The 18,161-nt window shown below is 50.7% G+C and overlaps 1 protein-coding gene across 3 annotated transcripts in view; it reads left to right on the forward strand.

Moving 5' to 3' along the window:
* The first annotated feature begins 609 nt into the window (after positions 1-609).
* LOC135271857 (NPC1-like intracellular cholesterol transporter 1) overlaps positions 610-18,161 on the forward strand; it is a 30,566-nt gene continuing 13,014 nt past the window's right edge. For 2 of the 3 annotated variants that reach the window (XM_064369875.1, XM_064369876.1), the window contains exons 1-10: positions 610-663; positions 1,557-3,079; positions 4,870-4,970; positions 5,381-5,556; positions 5,821-5,949; positions 6,899-7,081; positions 7,674-7,788; positions 7,970-8,097; positions 9,430-9,567; positions 9,802-9,891. In XM_064369875.1, the coding sequence (XP_064225945.1) occupies positions 610-663; positions 1,557-3,079; positions 4,870-4,970; positions 5,381-5,556; positions 5,821-5,949; positions 6,899-7,081; positions 7,674-7,788; positions 7,970-8,097; positions 9,430-9,567; positions 9,802-9,891 (2,637 nt within the window). The remainder of the gene's footprint in view (positions 664-1,556; positions 3,080-4,869; positions 4,971-5,380; positions 5,557-5,820; positions 5,950-6,898; positions 7,082-7,673; positions 7,789-7,969; positions 8,098-9,429; positions 9,568-9,801; positions 9,892-18,161) is intronic. The other variant, XM_064369877.1, reaches the window with a different exon arrangement.

The raw sequence follows: 18,161 nt of genomic DNA on the forward strand, positions 1-18,161 counted from the left end.
TTCCTGGAGGAGGGGATTTCTGTGACTGCGTCACTCCACCTTGACTACCCCTCTGTTATCAGGCTGTTAATATTAATTAACCACAGTTGCTAGGGATGACAAAGCAAAGGGTGCCTCTGAGCCCACAGCTGGCCCTGGTCCCAAGAGGGTGTAGGGCAGAGCGGGGGTCTGAGGCTGAGCCAGGGAGGGTGCGGAGGTTCCGTGGCTGGGCTCAGTTCCTGAAGCCGGGGCCCAGCCAGTGCCCGGTCTCACCTGCGCCTCCATGCGCTGGCACCAACTCCAGCCGAGGCTGAGCTGGGGGCTCATAGCGAGGTGTCTCCCCTAGCTGGCTCAGCTCTCTGGCTTCAGTTGCTTTGGGAAGTGAGTGGAGACCCTAGTACCTTCATGATGAGGCTCATCTTAAAGCGGGGGGCCTGGGACTGGGGCCAAACAGTGGGAACGGGGAGATCCTGGTGGATCATTAACCAGCAGGGCTCAGCCCCATTGGTCCCTAACCCAGTCAGGCCAGGGTTGTCATCATAGGGGAGGAGGCTGCCTTAATGTGTGTTCGGCCCTTACCTATCCCCGAGGCCTGGCCCAGTTTCCCGCTGCCCGCTTCCCAGACCTGGGATGGCAGAGGCCGGCCTGAGGGACTGGCTGCTGTGGGCCCTGCTCCTGCACTTGGTGAGTCCCAGGGCCCAGCCTTACCTCCCCTGCAGCCTCCAGTTAGGGACCCTGGGGCCAGCCGTGTACCAGGCGAGGGTTATGGTGACAGCAAGGGCCTCAGGGCCTGTGGGCTGGGCCAGTCTCTGGACACATGAGGGATGCCAGGTCCCACAGAGGAGGGGTGCAGGTGGAGGGTTTCCAGGTCACAGAGTTGAATGTCCACAGGGGTGGGAGAGGCCAATGGACTGGTGTGCTTCCGGCCCCTCTTGTCACTGGCCCTGCTGTGGGATCTGGGCCTGCGGTTGAGGGAGGTCTGAGGCAAGGAGGTGCCAGGGTGGGGTTACCTGGTGAGCGTCACCCAGGGAGGACCGGGCACTCTGGAGGCTGGAGAACTGGGCACTCTGGAGGCTGGAGAAGATCCAGGACTGGCGCCTCTTAAGCCCTCTGCTCTCCATGTCTGGGAGGTGGGTGATGGTTTTTGGCCTCAAGCAGGTGGCAGTGGTGGTGTTGGTGCTAGGCGGGAGGGGACTCTCGCACAGACTCTCCATGAGGGACTGTGGCCTCTGGATGTGGCGTGCAGTGTGGGGACTCAGGCTGACTTCGACATGGGCAGAGCCTGGCACCTTGGAGTCACCTTTGCCTCCTTACCCACCCCCGGCCTCTCCAGTATGACCTTCCTAAACTGCAGGTCTATCAGGCCACCCTCAGGAAGGAAGTCCTGGCTGCACCGTCCACTTGTCACTCCAACACTGGCTGGCACATGCCTCCAGGATGCTTCCCACTCCCCACATTCCCCGCTTCCCTGCCCCTGCTGCAGGTCCTTCTTACCCCCATGCCCTCCCTGGTGGCCTGCTGCCCGGATGACCCCCAGCTGTGTCGGGGTCCATGAGTGACGTAGCTGTGCTCTGCAGGCCCAGAGCACCTACACACCCATCCACCAGCCTGGCTACTGCGCCTTCTACGATGAGTGTGGGAAGAACCCAGAGCTGTCTGGAGGCCTCACGACACTGTCCAACGTGTCCTGCCTGTCCAACACGCCAGCCCACAACATCACAGGTGATCACCTGACCCTATTACAGAAAATCTGCCCCCGCCTCTACACTGGCCCCAACACTCAAGCCTGCTGCTCTGCCAAGCAGCTGGTGTCACTGGAAGCAAGTTTGTCAATCACCAAGACCCTCCTCACCCGCTGCCCGGCCTGCTCTGACAATTTCGTGAACCTGCACTGCCACAACACGTGCAGCCCCAATCAGAGCCTCTTCATCAATGTGACCCGCGTGGCCCAGCGAGGGAGTGGACAGCTCCCAGCTGTGGTGGCCTATGAGGCTTTCTACCAGCACAGCTTTGCCGAGCAGATCTACGACTCCTGCAGCAATGTGCGCATCCCCGCAGCCGCCACGCTGGCTGTGGGTACCATGTGTGGCGTGTACGGCTCTGCCCTTTGCAATGCCCAGCGCTGGCTCGACTTCCAGGGAGACACAGGGAATGGTCTAGCCCCACTGGACATCAACTTCTACCTCCTGGAGCCCGGCCAGGCCATGGGGAGTGGGATTCAGCCTCTGAATGAGGAGGTTGCACGTTGCAATGAGTCCCAAGGTGACGACGCGGTGGCCTGCTCCTGCCAGGACTGTGCTGCGTCCTGTCCTGCCATAGCCCGCCCCCAGGCCCTGGACTCCACCTCCCGCCTGGGCCGGATGCCGGGCGGGCTGGTCCTGATCATCATCCTCTGCTCTGTCTTCACTGTGCTCACCATCCTGCTTGTAAGATTCCGTGTGGCCCCCGCCAGGGACAAAACCAAGATGGTGGACCCCAAGGAAGGCACCAGCCTCTCTGACAAGCTTAGCTTCTCCACTCACACCCTCCTTGGCCAGTTCTTCCAGGGCTGGGGCACGTGGGTGGCTTCGTGGCCTCTGACCATCCTGGTGCTGTCTGTCATGCTGGTGGTGGCCTTGGCAGCGGGCCTGGTCTTTACAGAACTAACTACGGACCCCGTGGAGCTGTGGTCGGCCCCCAACAGCCAGGCTCGACGTGAGAAGGCTTTCCATGACCAGCATTTCGGCCCCTTCTTTCGAACCGACCAGGTGATCCTGACGGCTCCTAACCGGTCCAGCTACAGGTATGACTCCCTGCTGCTGGGGCCGAAGAACTTCAGCGGGATCCTGGACCTGGACTTGCTGCTGGAGCTGCTGGAGCTGCAGGAGAGACTGCGGCACCTCCAGGTGTGGTCGCCTGAGGCACAACGCAACATCTCCCTGCAGGACATCTGCTACGCCCCGCTCAATCCGGACAATCCCAGTCTCTCCGACTGCTGCATCAACAGCCTCCTGCAGTATTTCCAGAGCAATCGCACGCTCCTGCTGCTCACGGCCAACCAGACGCTGAGGGGGGAGACCTCCCAAGTGGACTGGAAGGACCACTTTCTGTACTGTGCCAAGTGAGTCCATGGTGGGGGCCGAGCAGAAGAATGGGCTGGGGCTGGGCTGCCATGGCCTTCTGGGAATTGGGCCGGGCATACAGCTGGTCCTGAAGGACCAGGAGCAGCTATTCCTACGGCTCTGGCCAGGGGCCATCCAGATGGTTATCACTGCCCCTTGTCTGGCCGCCACTTCGTTTGGTCAGAGTTCCTGCTCACGGCTGCAGGTTCATGCTTGGCCATCGCTGGCCCTTCGACCCTGAGTCCACTCTGTCTTTCCGTGGAGCTCCTGGCATGTGGGAGCACCGTGCCGTGCTCTTGGTTCGAGTGTGACAGAGGAATCCGATTGGCACAGCTCATGTTTACATTTGCTTTGTTTTGCTTCTTGTGTCTGTGCCAGGCACCGTAAGGCCCCTTGGTAGCCCATGAGGTACCATGGTATGCAATGGAAAAGGTGCCCTCCGGCCAGGGGCCGTGGCTGGTCTCAGGCACCTGGGCCGGGTGTCCTGGGCAGGCCACAGCCACTCACACTTCTATTGCTTGGGGTTCAGTCCTTGGCTCTGTCCACTCTGGTGTGCTGCCAACAAGATGCCAACAAGGCTGCTGGGACAAGGGGGCCAAGAGCCAAGGGCAGTAGCGGGGCAGTGCCAGTGGAGGCCCGTGAGATTGGACTAGAGCTGAGGTCCTCAAAATGAACGTTGAGTACTCCATACTACAGAGCAAATGAGAGCCAAAAGGGGCAAATAGCATCTTAGTGTTATTATGAAAACAGTTCTGACTTACAGACCCCGGAAAGCGTTTCCAGGACTCCCAGGGGCCCCAGGACACACTGTCCCCTGCTGCCTGGCTCTGCATCCTGTGGCTGGGCCCCAGGTCTGGGCTGCTTCCCGGAGTGTCTGTGCCAGGAACCCAAGGTCTGTCTCTTGAAAAAGCGGGAATGAGAGGAGTCATTGGTTGCTCTGGGGAGGCATCATGATCTGACCTTAGACTCGCGTCTGATGGCAGCTTTATAGTAGTACATTCTGTTTGTTTTGACTTTGGATGCTCATAACAACTCATGGGTGGTCCAATTGTCCCCATTTTACAGACAGGACAACCGAGGCTCAGAGGGGTGTGGTAAACTGCTCAGTAGCAACCAGCACTTGCTTGCTGAGAGCTGAGAGAGGGGCACAGAGAGCTTTGCACAAGTGTCCCACTGTGTCTTCACAACAACCAGCTTTGCAGAAAGCGTTAAGCTAAAGGACCTACAGATTTGTCTGAGGGCACCAGGCTGGTAAACTGTGGAAACATTGGCTCCTGGGCTCTAGGGCTCCAAATTAGACCTCAATGCCTAGAGGGTTTTTGGGGTCCCCAGGCAGAAGAAGGAGGCTGAGAGGGCATCGTTTGAGACAGCCCATGCCAGACCTCACAGCTCAAATCCCAGCTCTTCCACCCTATGGGACTTCGGGTGTGATACTCAATCCAGAATCAGATAATGTCAGAGCTGGGACGGTCAGGCTGGTGTGCAGAGACATGAGAGGCACAGAGGGACAGGGCCCGGAGCAGCCCCTGCCTGGCACAGAGGAGGCACTCAGGGCAGCTCCAGCTCACTCTGTGGGTGGGGGCCTGTGGGAAATCTTGTTGGATGGGAGCCATTTAGGATCCACTGGGCTGGGTTGTCTGCAGCCATCTGCAGCCTGTGTCCCCCACCCTGCCAGCTCACCCTCCATAGTGCTGTGAGTCTGGGGTGGGAGGGGAAGGGAGGGGCTATAGGGACTGGGCAGGGCCAGGTCCCTCTGTGATTGTCTCCCTCTGTGGTTGTCTCCCTCCAGTGCCCCGCTCACCTTCAAGGATGGCACAACCCTGGCCCTGAGCTGCATGGCTGACTACGGGGCCCCTGTCTTCCCCTTCCTTGCCGTCAGGGGGTACAAAGGTAAGCTGAGTGGGCCCCGAGAGGAGGCCAAGGAAGATGCAGTGCTGGGGCAGGAACCCTAGATGGCAGGGTGGGAGTGGCGCTGGGGGTTCTCGCAGCCTGGGGGTGACCTGGCTTCTGGAAGCTGCAGGCTGACCCTGTCCTGACTCCTCTCTCTGCCATTTCTTTCATCTTCTTGTAGCGTTGCTCAGGTACTCTGGTTTTTTGCCTGGGTCCAAGGGTCTTGCCTTTGGATGAGAGAAAAGGGGTGTAGGGGGTAAGGCCATGACTCAGATGTGGAAGGAGTGGGGGAGAAAGAGCAAGAGGTGGTGGGAGGGGTGCAGCTAGATGGGGAGGGAATATAGGGGTACAGTTGGAGAGGGAGGGAGGCAGGGGTGCAGCAAGAAGTGGCTGAGTATTTCTTATCCCAGGGAAGGACTATTCTGAAGCGGAGGCCTTGATCATGACGTTCTATCTCCACAACAATTACCCTGCCGGGGACCCCCGTCTGGCCCAGGCCAAGCTCTGGGAGGAGGCCTTCTTGGAGGAAATGCGAGCCTTCCAGCGTCGGACGGCTGGCACATTCCAGGTCACGTTCATGGCTGAGGTAGGGGCTGAGGGTCCCTGGCTCTGGGGGTGCAACCCAGGTGTCCCCACCCTGGCCCTGTCCCTTCCTAAGTGACCCTGGGCAGTGGCTGCCTGCTCAGAACCGGGTGGTTGTGATGGCTGTTTTTGTAGCCTCACCAGGGATTATAGAGGGCCATTAGGCACCGTGACACAGCACAGTCAGTACCCAGGGACTGAGCTGTCGAGAGCCGGCCTGGCTGGAGCAGGCGTGGTCAGCGGGGGCTGGTCGGGTGTGTGTCCACAGCGCTCTCTGGAAGACGAGATCAATCGCACCACAGCCGAGGACCTGCCCATCTTTGCAACCAGCTACATTGTCATTTTCCTGTACATCTCCCTGGCCCTGGGCACCTATTCCAGCTGGAGCCGAGTGATGGTGAGAAGCGGGAGGCACACAGCTAGGTGGGCTAGCCCAGGACCCCAGGCATCTTCAGCAGGCCTTCTACAACTTTCCTAACCAGAGCACCTCAGAACAGCAAAGTGGACACACCAGGTGGCTGCCCCGAAGGGTGATGATACCTCTTGCAGGTGTTCTGTGCTGAAAGGTCACTAACAGTTTCATCTTTTCTTTTCCTTCTCTTCTCTCTCTCCCTCCCTCTCCTTCTCTTTCATTTTTCTCTCTCTCTCTTTCTCTCTCTGCCTTTCTTTCTTTTTTTTTCTTTCTCTCTCTCTCTTTCTTTCTTTCCTCTCTCCTTCTTTCTATCTTTTCTTTTCTTTTCTTTCGAGGCAGGGTCTTGCTCTGTTGCCCAGGCTGGAGTGCAGTGGCATGATCTTAGCTTGCTGGAACCTCAAACTCCTGAGCACAAGTGATCCTCCTGCTTCAGCCTCCCAAGTAGTTGGGACTACAGGCACATGCCACTGTGCCCAGCTAATTTTTTTGTTTTTTATTTTTTGTAGAGATGGTGTCTCGCTTTGTTACCTAGGCTGGTCTCAAACTCCTGGGCTCAAGCCCCCCTTCCTCATTAGCCTCCCAAAGTGTTGAGATTAGAGGTGTGAGCCACTACACCTGGCCTAAAAGCAGTTTTCTTTCTATTAACTTGCTATTCTCTCATTTGTCCAAATGCAAAGCTAATATTTAAAATCTCTTGCAATGCATGCTCGAGGAAGACGGGCCAGGCTTACCTATGCCTTTGGGTTTCATGGGCCTGCCCCAGGGAGGATGGCTCTGCAGAAGGACTTTAATGTGAGATGTGAGCTCTTCACCACTGGGGGTATATCGGGCACCTGCGGGCACTGCGGGTGCCTGCCTGCTGCCGTGTCTCGCCCAGCTGAGGCTGGTGGGCATACTGGGTAGGTGCTGGGGGCTGAGCCTGGTTGCATTGCAGGTGGACTCCAAGGCTACACGGGGCCTTGGCGGGGTGGCCGTGGTCCTGGGAGCAGTCATGGCTGCCATGGGCTTCTTGTCCTACCTGGGAGTCCGCTCCTCCCTGATCATCCTGCAAGTGGTGCCTTTCCTGGTGCTGTCCATGGGGGCCGATAATATCTTCATCTTTGTTCTCGAGTACCAGGTAAGAAGGGAGGAGCTCTCCCAACCCCACTTCTCCATTCTTCTCCCAACCTCACCTCCTGGCCAGATGGGACTGTGGCATGAATTTGCTGGGTCTCGCTGTAGACTCTTCCTGTTCATTGACACTCATGTTTATAATATCTGTAGAAACTAGAGTGTGTTGACATAAATGACGTCATCTTGTCCCTACCATCTGGAATTAGCTCTCTGTTAACCCCTTGCAATGTCTGGTAAAAGCTCTCCATGTTGGTACATTACAGCCTCCTCCTGCCTTTATGCTGCTAGGCAGCCTTACACGATAAGGATAAATCAGAGTCGATTTCACCTCTCCCTGTTGCTGAACAATTAGGGTTCCAATGATGCTTGGAACAGGGATGCTACAGACATCTCGAATGCACCAAACATTTCTCCCCACCAGACCCTGGAAGCAAAATGTTGGCTGTGGGGAGTGTGAGGGTCTTTGCTGATTCAGGAAGGTCAGAGCAGCTCCTCAGGCCCAGCTGCAGCTCTGGGCACTTCCCAGCTTCCTATTAGCCTTTGAGGGACAGTGCCCTTGGAGGGCCCTGGCTCTTATGCCTGCTGTTCACACACAGAGGCTGCCCCGGAGGCCTGGGGAGCTGCGAGAGGTCCACATTGGCCGAGCCCTGGGCAGGGTGGCCCCCAGCATGCTGCTGTGCAGCCTCTCTGAGGCCATCTACTTCTTCCTAGGTGAGCCTGGGGCAGACCCTCACCACTTGGCATTAGGACTGCGGGGTTAGTGCCGGGGTCCAGGAGTTCCCAGAGGGCAGTGGGCACAGTGCAGGCCCCCTTCCCCCTGCACCCTGTCAATGCCAGCTTCCACTCTGCCCTTGAAGTCAGGGTACCCTGACAGCCCTCTGCTCCCTCACAGGGGCCCTGACCCCCATGCCAGCTGTGCGGACCTTCGCCCTGACCTCTGGCCTTGCCGTGATTCTTGACTTCCTCCTGCAGATGTCAGCCTTCGTGGCCCTGCTCTCCCTGGACAGCAAGAGGCAGGAGGTAGGGGCAGCTGGGCCAGGACTGAGGCACCTGCCCCTGGGTCCCCATCTTGGCAGGGAGATGGGGTAGCTTCACCACCACAGAGATGGCCCAGAGAATGGGGTGGGGGACAGGGGCATTGTGCCAGGAGGGTAATATTTGGGCCATGTATTCTCCCATTTCCTATAGAAAAATAATTTCATTTTGACAATTTTTAAAATATAATCGAACCTCCTAAAGTACATGATGTTGAGAAATAAAATACAGTTGACCCTTGAACAATGTGGCGATTAGGGCACCGACTGTCTGAGCAATTGAAAATCTGCATGTAACTTTTTTTTTTTGAGAGGGAGTTTCGCTCTGTCACCCAGGCTGGAGTGCAATGGCGTGATCTCAGCTCACTGCAAGCTTTACCTCCCGGGTTCAAGTGGTTCTCCTGCCTCAGCCTCCCGAATACTGGGACTACAGGAGCCTGCCAGCATGCCCAGCTAATTTTTGTATTTTTAGTAGAGATGGGGTTTCACTATGTTGGCCAGGCTGATCTTGAACTCCTGACCTCAGGTGATCTGCTCGCCTTGGCCTCCCAAAGTGCTGGGAGTACAGGCGTGAGCCACCTCGCCCGGCTTGTGAGTCACTTTTGACCCCTCCGAATTTAATTCCCACTAGCCTACTGCTGACTGCAGGCCTTAGTGATAACATGAACAGTCAATGAACACGTCTTTTGAATGTGATATGTATTATAAACTATATTCTTACAATATAGGAAGCAAGAACAAAGACAGTGTTAGTAAGAAAGTAATAAGGAAGAGAAAAATGTCATGAAGGTCTTTATCCTTGTCGTCTTCATGTTGAGTAGGCTGAGGAAGAGGAGGAAGCTGGGGGTTGGTCTTGCTGTTTCAGGGGTGGCAGTGGTGGAAGAAAATTGGGGATAAGTGGCCCCAGGCAGTTCAAGCTCGTGTTACTCGAGAGTCAACTGTATAAGTGAGAAGTCCACAGGAGTTGATCTGTTGGTTCCCATGATGGTGTAAAATTTAAAGATATTTTACCGGCCGGGCGCAGTGGCTCACGCCTGTAATCCCAGCACTTTGGGAGGCCGAGGCGGGCGGATCATGAGGTCAAGAGATTGAGACCATCCTGGCCAACATGGTGAAACCTCATCTCTATTAAAAAAAAAAAAAAAGAAATTTTACCAAGATGAAAAAAAAAAGCAAAGAAAATAGCACACTGGTATGTCTCCATGAGTGCCACCGGCATGGGCCACCCACAGAAGGTGACAGTCCCAGCAGAAAGGGAGGTGGTCCCTGGGGTCTGGTTTGCTCTGGGACTACCTCAAGGGGCTGCCTCCCACCCCAGGCCTCCCGGTTGGACGTCTGCTGCTGTGTCAAGCCCCGGGAGCTTCCCCCGCCTGGCCAGAGAGAGGGGTTCCTGCTCTGGTTCTTCCGCAAGGCCTATGTCCCCCTCCTGCTGCACTGGATCACCCGAGGGATCGTGGTGAGTGGGCCTCGAACCACACGAGGGCAGGGGGACTAGGAGGGGACCTCGCCTCAGGGAGAGCAGGCTTGGGGTAGAAATGTAGCCTAGGCCCAAGTGCTGATACTTGGGGCTGGCACACGAGTCTGTTCAACTCCAGAATGTTGCCCATGACACCCTGACTGACTTAAATTTGCGGGGAGATTACGGGTGGCTGTTGGGCAGGGTGGTCTCATGCAGCAGGTCCCTTCCCAGCTGTTGCTGTTGCTCGCCCTGTTCGGAGTGAGTCTCTACTACATGTGCCACATCAGCGTGGGACTGGACCAGGAGCTGGCCCTGCCCAAGGTGAGCCCAGGCCCTTCTCAACCCTTAGGTCCCTGGGATTTGGGGAGGGGCAGTTGCAACCAGCAGAGATAGGTAGGGGGGAGTCTCCTGCCAGGGGCTTAGCTGGAGGTGCAGAATTGCTTACTGCTTCAGAGGCATTTCTAGCAGTCCTGGGGAGCGAAGCCACGTCCATGTATGAACAGCACAGGAGCCAGGTACCAGCCCCAGGCCACAGTAAGAGAGATGGCCCAGGCATCCGAGAGCTGTCTACGTGAGAAGGCAGGCCACAAGGAACGACTGCCACTTTGCTGAGTGCCTGCCCTGTGTCCAGCCCTGTGAATCCTCTGGGCCCAAAGCCAGGGAGGGGAGAGGTTCAGGGGAAGGAAGGCCCCATGGTTGGAGGGGACCTCTAAGGTCGCAAAAGATTTGTAGAGGAAGGTGATGACAGACTCATCAATGGGAGGCTGGAGTGAGCCCAGGTGCGTTTCCTGGGTGTGTGAGCAACTGTTGGGGTGGGATAGGAGTGAGATGAGCTGGAGGCCAAGGGCATGGTGGGAGACAGTGCTGATTGCCTAGCTTGGACCAGTAAGTGTGTGGGCTGACAAGCACAATGCATCAGCCAAGGCTGGGGACCCAGCTCATCTGGGTGTGCACCCATGGTGACCGTGGGCTGGTGGCCCAGAGGAAGCACCCACCCAGCAAAGTCTGAGACACACAGTCAGAGACTGCATGACCAAACTCGGGAGAGGGAGGGCATCATGGGGTGGGGTCGATGTCTAGGACCCATCTGGGGAACTGTGATGGAGGTTTGGGCAAGGGTCTGGGCACCGGCAGGAGTCCCAGTGGAAGCAGCCAGGCTGGAGCCCGCGGCAGGGCTGAGTGGGGTGCGGCGGCTGGGGTAGACGTGTTAGGCGATACTGGCCTGGGGTCCTGGAAGCCAGGTGAGGGAGGACGAGAGCAGGTGGCTCAGGTGTGTGCTTTGGGTGACCCTATGGAGGGACAGCAGGTGGGGAAGCCAGCGAGGGTCACAGAATGACCCTGCCACCTGTGGAAGCCCTGGGGGCTGTGTCATGGGGCTGAGGTGAAGAGGGTCTCTAGTGCTTCAAGAGCAAGAAGGAAGGAGGTGATGGGCTGCCAGACCCTCTGAGGTTTTATGTTGACGCCTTTCAGTTTTTTGCTGGGGACATTTGTTTCTTACTGCTTTTAAAAATTTTATCATTTTTTCCCAGTTTTCCTATTGTGGTAAAATACACATAATAAAAAATTACCATTGTAACCATTTTTTAGTGTACAGTTCGGTGATATTAAGCACACTCATACTATTCAACTATCACCACCAAAACTCTTTCCTTTTCACAAAATCAAAATTTTACCAATAACCAGTGACTCCCCATTCTCTCTCCCCTCAGCCTCTGACACAATCACATTCCTTTATTTTTTTATTTTTTTATTTTTGAGAGGGCGTCTCACTCTGTCGCTCAGGCTGAAGTGCAATGGCATGGTCTTGGCTGATTGCAACCTCTGCCTCCCAGGTTCAAGTGATTCTCCTGCCTCAGCCTCCCAAGTAGCTGGGACTATAGGTGCATGCCACCAAACCTGGCTAATTTTTCTATTTTTAGTAGAGCTGGGGCTTCGCCATATTGGTCACGCTGGTCTTGAACTCCTGGCCTCATGATCCGCCTGCCTCAGCCTCCCAAAGTGTTGGGATTACAGGTGTGAGCCACCATGCCTGGCTCATTTACTTCTGTTCTATGAGTCTGACCACTCTAAGCACCTCATATAAGTGAACTTATACACAATATTTGTCTTTTTGTGACTGGCTTATTTCACGTAGAATGATGTCTTCAAGGTTCATCCATGTTGTGGCATGTGTCAGAATTTCCTTCCTTTTTGAGGCTGAATAATATTCCATTGTACTATCAACTCATCTGTTACTGGGTTGCTTCCACCTTTTGGCTATTGTGAATAATGCTCTATAAACATGAGTGTTCAAGTCTCTCCTTTCAATTCTTTTGGGTACATGCCCAGAAGTCGAATTGCTGGATCATTTGGTAATTCTATTAAAAAAATTTTTTTTTTCTGAGACAGAATCTCGCTGTGTCCCAGGCTGGAGTGCAGTGGCACAGTCTTGGCTCACCGTAACCTCCACCTCCCAGGTTCAAGCGATTCTCCTGCCTCAGTCTCCTGAGCAGCTGGGATTACAGGCACGTGCCACCAGGCCCAGCTAATTTTTGTATTTTTAGTAGAGTTGGGGTTTCACCATGTTGGCCAGGATGGTCTCGATCTCCTGACCTTGTGATCTGCCAGACTTGGCCTCCCAAAGTGCTGGGATTACAGGTGTCAGCCACTGTGCCTTGCCTTATTTAAATTTTTAAGGAATCTTTATACTGCTTTCCACAATTGCACCATTTTAAATTCCCACCAGCAGTGCACAAGGCCTCACCAACATGCGTTATTTTCTTCTTCTTGTTTTTAATAGTCATCTTAGTGGCCATGAAGTGGTATCTCAACGGTTTTGATTTGCATGTTTCTAATGGTTAGTGATGCTGAGCATCCTTTCATTTGCTTGTTGGCAATTTATACATTGGGGAAATGTCTATTCAAGTCCTTTGCCCATTTTTGGATTAGACTGTTTTTTGTTGTTGAGTTTTAAGAATTCATTCTATATTTTGGATACTAATCCCTTATTGGACATGTGATTTGCAAATATTTTCTTCCTTTCTATGGGTTCCATTTTTACTCTGTTGAGAGTGTCCTTTAATGCACAATTTAAAATATTCATGAAGTTCAATTTATTTATTTATTTTTTTACTGCTTGTGCCTTTGGGTCACATCCAAGAAATCACTGCCAATGCCAATGCTGTCATGTTTTCTCTTAAGTTTCTTCTAAGAGTTTTATAGCTTTGTGTCTTACATTTAGGTCTTTGGTGTTAGGTAAGGTGCCAACTGCATTCTTTGGCATGTGGATATCCAGTTTCCTTAGCACCATTTGTCAAAAATCTGTCTTTTTCCCATTGAATGAGTTTTGGCACTCTGGTTAAGAAATCATTTGACGATATATGTGAGGGCTTATATCTGAGCTCTCTATTTGTTCCATTGGTCCATGTGTCAGTACTTATGCCAGTGCCATACTGTTTTGATTACTGTAGCTTTCTGGTAAATTTTGAAATCAGGAAGTATGAGTCTTACAACTTTGTTATTCTCTGTCAAGATTGTTTTGGTTATTTGGGTTCCGTTGAGATTCTACATGAATTTTAGGATGAATTTTTCTATTTCTTCAAAAAAATGCCGTTGGGATTATGATACAGATTGTACTGAATCTGTAGATTGCTTTGGTAGCGTTGACATCTTAACAATATTGTCTTCCAATCAATGAACGCAGGATGTCTTTCCACTCATTTATGTCTTGTTTAATTTCTTTCAGCAATATTTTGTAGTTTTCAGTGTTCAAGTCTTTAATTTTTTTGGTGAACACAGTTCCTAAGTATCTTATTCTTTTTGATGCAACTGTAAATAGAAGTGTTTTTTAATTTTTCTTTTCACATTATTCTTTATTGGTGTTTAGTAATGCAACTGATTTTCATATACTGATTTTGTATCCTGCAACTTTGCTGAATTTGTTAGTTCTTTTTTTTTGTTTCACCCAGCCCAAAACATCATGAATTTGTTATTTGTTAGTTCTAACAGCTTTTCTTTATTATTATTATTATTATTTTTAAGATGGGGTTTCACCATGATGGCCAGGCTGGTCTTGAACTCCTGACCTCAGGTGATCCACCCACCTCGGCCTCCCAAAGTGCTAGGATTACAGGCGTGAGCCACAGCGCCCGGCCTAGTTCTACCAGATTTTTAAAGTAGAGTCTTTATGTTGTACCTTAGATAATTTTACTTCCTTTCCAATTTGGATGCCTTTAATATCTTCTTTTTGTCTAATTTCTCTGACTAGAATTTTCAATACTATGTTGAAGAGAAGAGGTGAAAGTGGGCATCCTTGTCTTGTTCCTGATCTTAGAGAAAAAGCTTTCAGTCTTTCATCATTGAGTATTACATTTCCTGTGAGTTTTCATATATGGCCTTTAACATTTTGAGGAAGATCCTTGTATTCTTAGTATTCTGAATGTTTTTATTATGAAAGGATGTTGGATTTTTGTTAAATGGATTCCAGGAATAAAGCCCAGTGGTCATGGTGTATCATCCTTTTAATATGCTGTTGAAGTCAGTTTGGTGGTATTTTGTTGACGACTTTTGCATCAGTGTTTTTTTTTTTTTTTTAATCAGTGTTTTAAAGGGATTTTGGTCTGTGGTTTTTATTTTCTTGTAGTGTCTTTGGCTTGGTATTAGGGCAATGCCGGCCTCATAGAATAAGTTAGGAAGTGTTCCTTCCTTTTCTTTTTCTTTTTTTGGAAGTTTGAGGAGCATTGATGTTAATTCTTCTTTAAACATTTGGTAGAATTCACAAGTGAAGCCATTGAGTTCAGGGTTTTTCTATGTTGGGACCAGTTTTAATGAATGATTCAATCTCTTTATGAGTTATGGGTCTATTCAGATTTTTTATTTCTTCATGACTCGGTCTTGGTAGGTTTTGTGTTTCTAGGAATTTGTCTGTGTCCATTTCATGTAATTTATATAACTTTAGATATGCAATCGTACATAGTACTTTCTTCTTTGTTTTATACTACTATTATTATTTTTTATAGAGGCAGGATCTTGCTCTGTCACTAGGCTGGAGTGCAGTGGCACAATTAGAGCTTATTGCAGCCTCAACTTACTGGCTCAAATGATCCTCCCACCTCAGCCTCCCAAGTAGCTGGGCCTATAGGCATGTGCCACCATACCTAGCTAATTTTTTTTTTTTTTTTTTTTTTTTTTTTTTTAGTAGAGATGAGGTCTTGCTATATTGCCCAGGCTGGTCTCAGGCTCCTGGCCTTTAGCAATCCTTCTGCCTCAGTCTTGCAAAGAGCTGCCACTATACCCAGTCCCAGAGTATTTTCTTTTCTTTTCTTTTTTTTTTTTTTAAGATGGGGTTTCACCATGTTGGTCAGGCTGGTCTTGAACTCCCGACCTCAGGTGATCCGCCCGCCTTGGCCTCCAAAGTGCTTGGATTACAGGCGTCAGCCACCGCGCCCGGCCCAGAGTATTTTCTTATAATCCTTTTTATTTCTGTAGAATCAGTATGAATGTCCTCACTTTCAATTCTGATTTTAATAATTTGAGTCTTTTTCCCCCTTAGCTAATCTACCTAAAGAGTTGTCGATTTTGTTAATCTTTCTGAAGAAACAATGACCTCATGGATTTTCTCTATTGTTTCCTTATTCTCTCTCTGTTGTTTTTTTTTTGTTGTTGTTGTTGTTTTTGAGCTGGAGTTTCACTCTTGTTGCCCAGGCTGGAGTGCAATGCGTGTGATCTTGGCTCACTACAATCTCTGCCTCCTGGGTTCAAGCGATTCTCCTGCCTCAGCCTCCTGAGTAGCTGAGATTACAGACATGTGCCACCATGTCTGACTAATTTTGTATTTTTAGTAGAGATGGGTTTTCTCCATGTTGGTCAGGCTGGTCTTGAACTCAGATGATCCACCTGCCTCGGCGTCCCAAAGTGCTGAGATTACAGGCGTGAGACACCGCACCCAGCCTGTTTAATGTCTTTTTATTTCAACCTACAGGATTCCTTTTAGCATTTCTTTCAGGGCAGGTCTACTGGTAACTAACTCCTTCAGCTTTTGTTGATCTTAGAATGTCTTAATTTCTCCCTCATTTTTATTTTTTAAATTTTTTTATTTTTTTTTGAGATGGAGTTTCACTCTTGTTACCCAGGCTGGAGTGCAATGGCGCGATCTCGGCTCACCGCAACCTCCGCCTCCTGGGTTCAGGCAATTCTCCTGCCTCAGCCTCCTGAGGAGCTGGGATTACAGGCACGTGCCACCATGCCCAGCTAATTTTTTGTATTTTTAATAGAGATGGGGTTTTATCATGTTGGCCAGGCTGGTCATCAACTCCTGACCTCAGGGGGTCTGCCCATCTTGGCCTCCCAAAGTGATGCAATTACAGTCATGACCACCATGCCTGGCCCATTTTTATTTTTTAATTAAAAAATTTTTGGGGCCGGGCATGGTGGCTCACGCCTGCAATCCCAGCATTTTGGGAAGCCGAGGCGGGTGGATCACGAGGTCAAGAGATCGAGACCATCCTGGTCAACATGGTGAAACCCCGTCTCTACTAAAAATACAAAAAATTATCTGGGCATGGTGGCACGTGCCTGTAATCCCAGCTACTCAGGAGACTGAGGCAGGAGAATTGCCTGAACCCAGGAGGCAGAGGTTGCGGTGAGCCGAGATCGCGCCATTGCACTCCAGCCTAGGTAACAAAAGCGAAACTCCGTCTCAAAAAAAAAAAAAATTTTTTTTGAAATGAGTTCTCACTATGTTACCCAGGCTGGCCTTGTACTTTTGGGCTCAAGTGATCCTCCTGTCTCAGCCTCCCAAAGTATTCGGATTATAGGATGAATCACCTCATCTGGCTTCTCCCTCATTTTTATTCATTTTATTTTTATTTTTATTTTTTTGAGATGGAGTCTCACTCTGTCACCCAGACTTAAGTGCAGTGGTGTGATCTTAGCTCACTGCAACCTCCACCTCCTGAGTTCAAGAGATTCTATTACTTCAGCCTCCCCAGCAGCTGGGATTACAGGTGCGTGCCTCCACACCTGGCTAATTTTTGTATTTTTAGCAGAGACAGGGTCTCACCATGTTAGCCAAGCTGGTCTCAAACTCCTGGCCCCAAATGATCCAACTGCCTCCGCCTCCCAAAGTGCTGGTACTATAGGCATGAGCTACCATGCCTGGCCTTCTCCCTCATTTTTTTTTTTTTTTTTTTTTTTGAGACAGAGTCTTGCTCTGTCACCAGGCTGGAGTGCAGTGGCACCATCTCAGCTCACTGCAACCTCCACCTCTTGGGTTCAAGCGATTCTTCCACCTCAGCCTCCTGAGTAGCTGGGACCACAGGTGTGTGCCACCACGCCTGGCTAATTTTTGTATTTTCAGTAGAGACAGGGTTTCACCATGTTGGCCAGGATGGTCTCAACCTCTTGACCTCGTGATCCGCCCACCTCGGCCTCCCAAAGTCTCCCTCATTTTTAAGTGACAGTCTTGCTGGAAGTAGAATTCTTGATTGACAATTGTTTATTCTTCAGCACTTTTTTTTTTTTTTTGAGACAGAGTCTCACTCTGTCGCCCAGGCTGGAGTGCAGGGTGTGATCTCGGATCACTGCAACCTCTGCCTCCCAGGTTCAAGTGATTCGGCCTCCTGAGTAGCTGGGATTACAGGTATGTGCCACCACACCCAGCTAATTTTTGTATTTTCAGTAGAGATGAGGTTTTGCCATGTTGGTCCGGTTGGTCTTGAACTCTTGACCTCAGGTGATCCACCCACCTCAGCCTCTTAAAGTGCTGGGATTACAGGCGTGAGCCACCATTCCCAGCATTCTTCAGCAGTTTCCATTTACAAACCCACTGCCATCTGGGCTTCAAGGTTTCTGATGAGAAATATGCTGATAATCTTTTTGAGGATCTCTTGTATATGCCAACTCACTTCTCTCTCTCCTTTTTTTTTTCAATAAATTCTCTTTTAGAAAAATTTTAATTTTAATTTTAATTTTTTAGAGACAGGGTCTTGCTATTGCCTAGAATGCACTCAAAATTCTAGGCTCAAGTGATCCTCCCAACTCAGCCTGTTGAGGAGCTGGGACTACAGGCATATGCCACCATGCCTGGTTTGTCTTTGGTTTTTGACAGTTAAATTATAATATCCTTTGGTGTGGGTTTCTTTAGTTTATCCTACTGGAGTTTGTCGAGTTTCTTGAATGTTTATATTCAAGTCTTTCATCAAATTTGGGGAGTTTTGGCCATAATTTTTTCCAATAATCTCTCTTCCCCTTTCTCTTTCCTTCTAGAATTCTTACAACGCATATTTTGGTCTATTTGATGATGACGATGTCTCACAGGCCCCTTAGGCTCTGTTAACTTTCTTTTTCCTTTCTGTTCATCAGACTCAATAATTTTAGTGGTCTTATCTTCAGTTTGCTAATACTTTTGTCTGACTGCTTTTGAATCCCTCTAGTGAATTTTTCATTTAAGTTACTGTACTTTTTTTTTTTTTTTTTTTTAAGACGGAGTTTCGCTCTTGTTACCCAGGGTAGAGTGCAATGGCTCAATCTTGGCTCACCACAACCTCCGCCTCCCAGGTTCAAGCAATTCTCCTGCCTCAGCCTCCCGAGTAGCTGGGATTACAGGCTATTTT

Source organism: Aotus nancymaae, unplaced genomic scaffold (assembly GCF_030222135.1).
Source record: "Aotus nancymaae isolate 86718 unplaced genomic scaffold, 86718_ANA_hifiasm-v0.15.2.pri h1tg000094l, whole genome shotgun sequence".
NCBI classification, from domain to species: Eukaryota; Metazoa; Chordata; class Mammalia; order Primates; family Aotidae; genus Aotus; species Aotus nancymaae.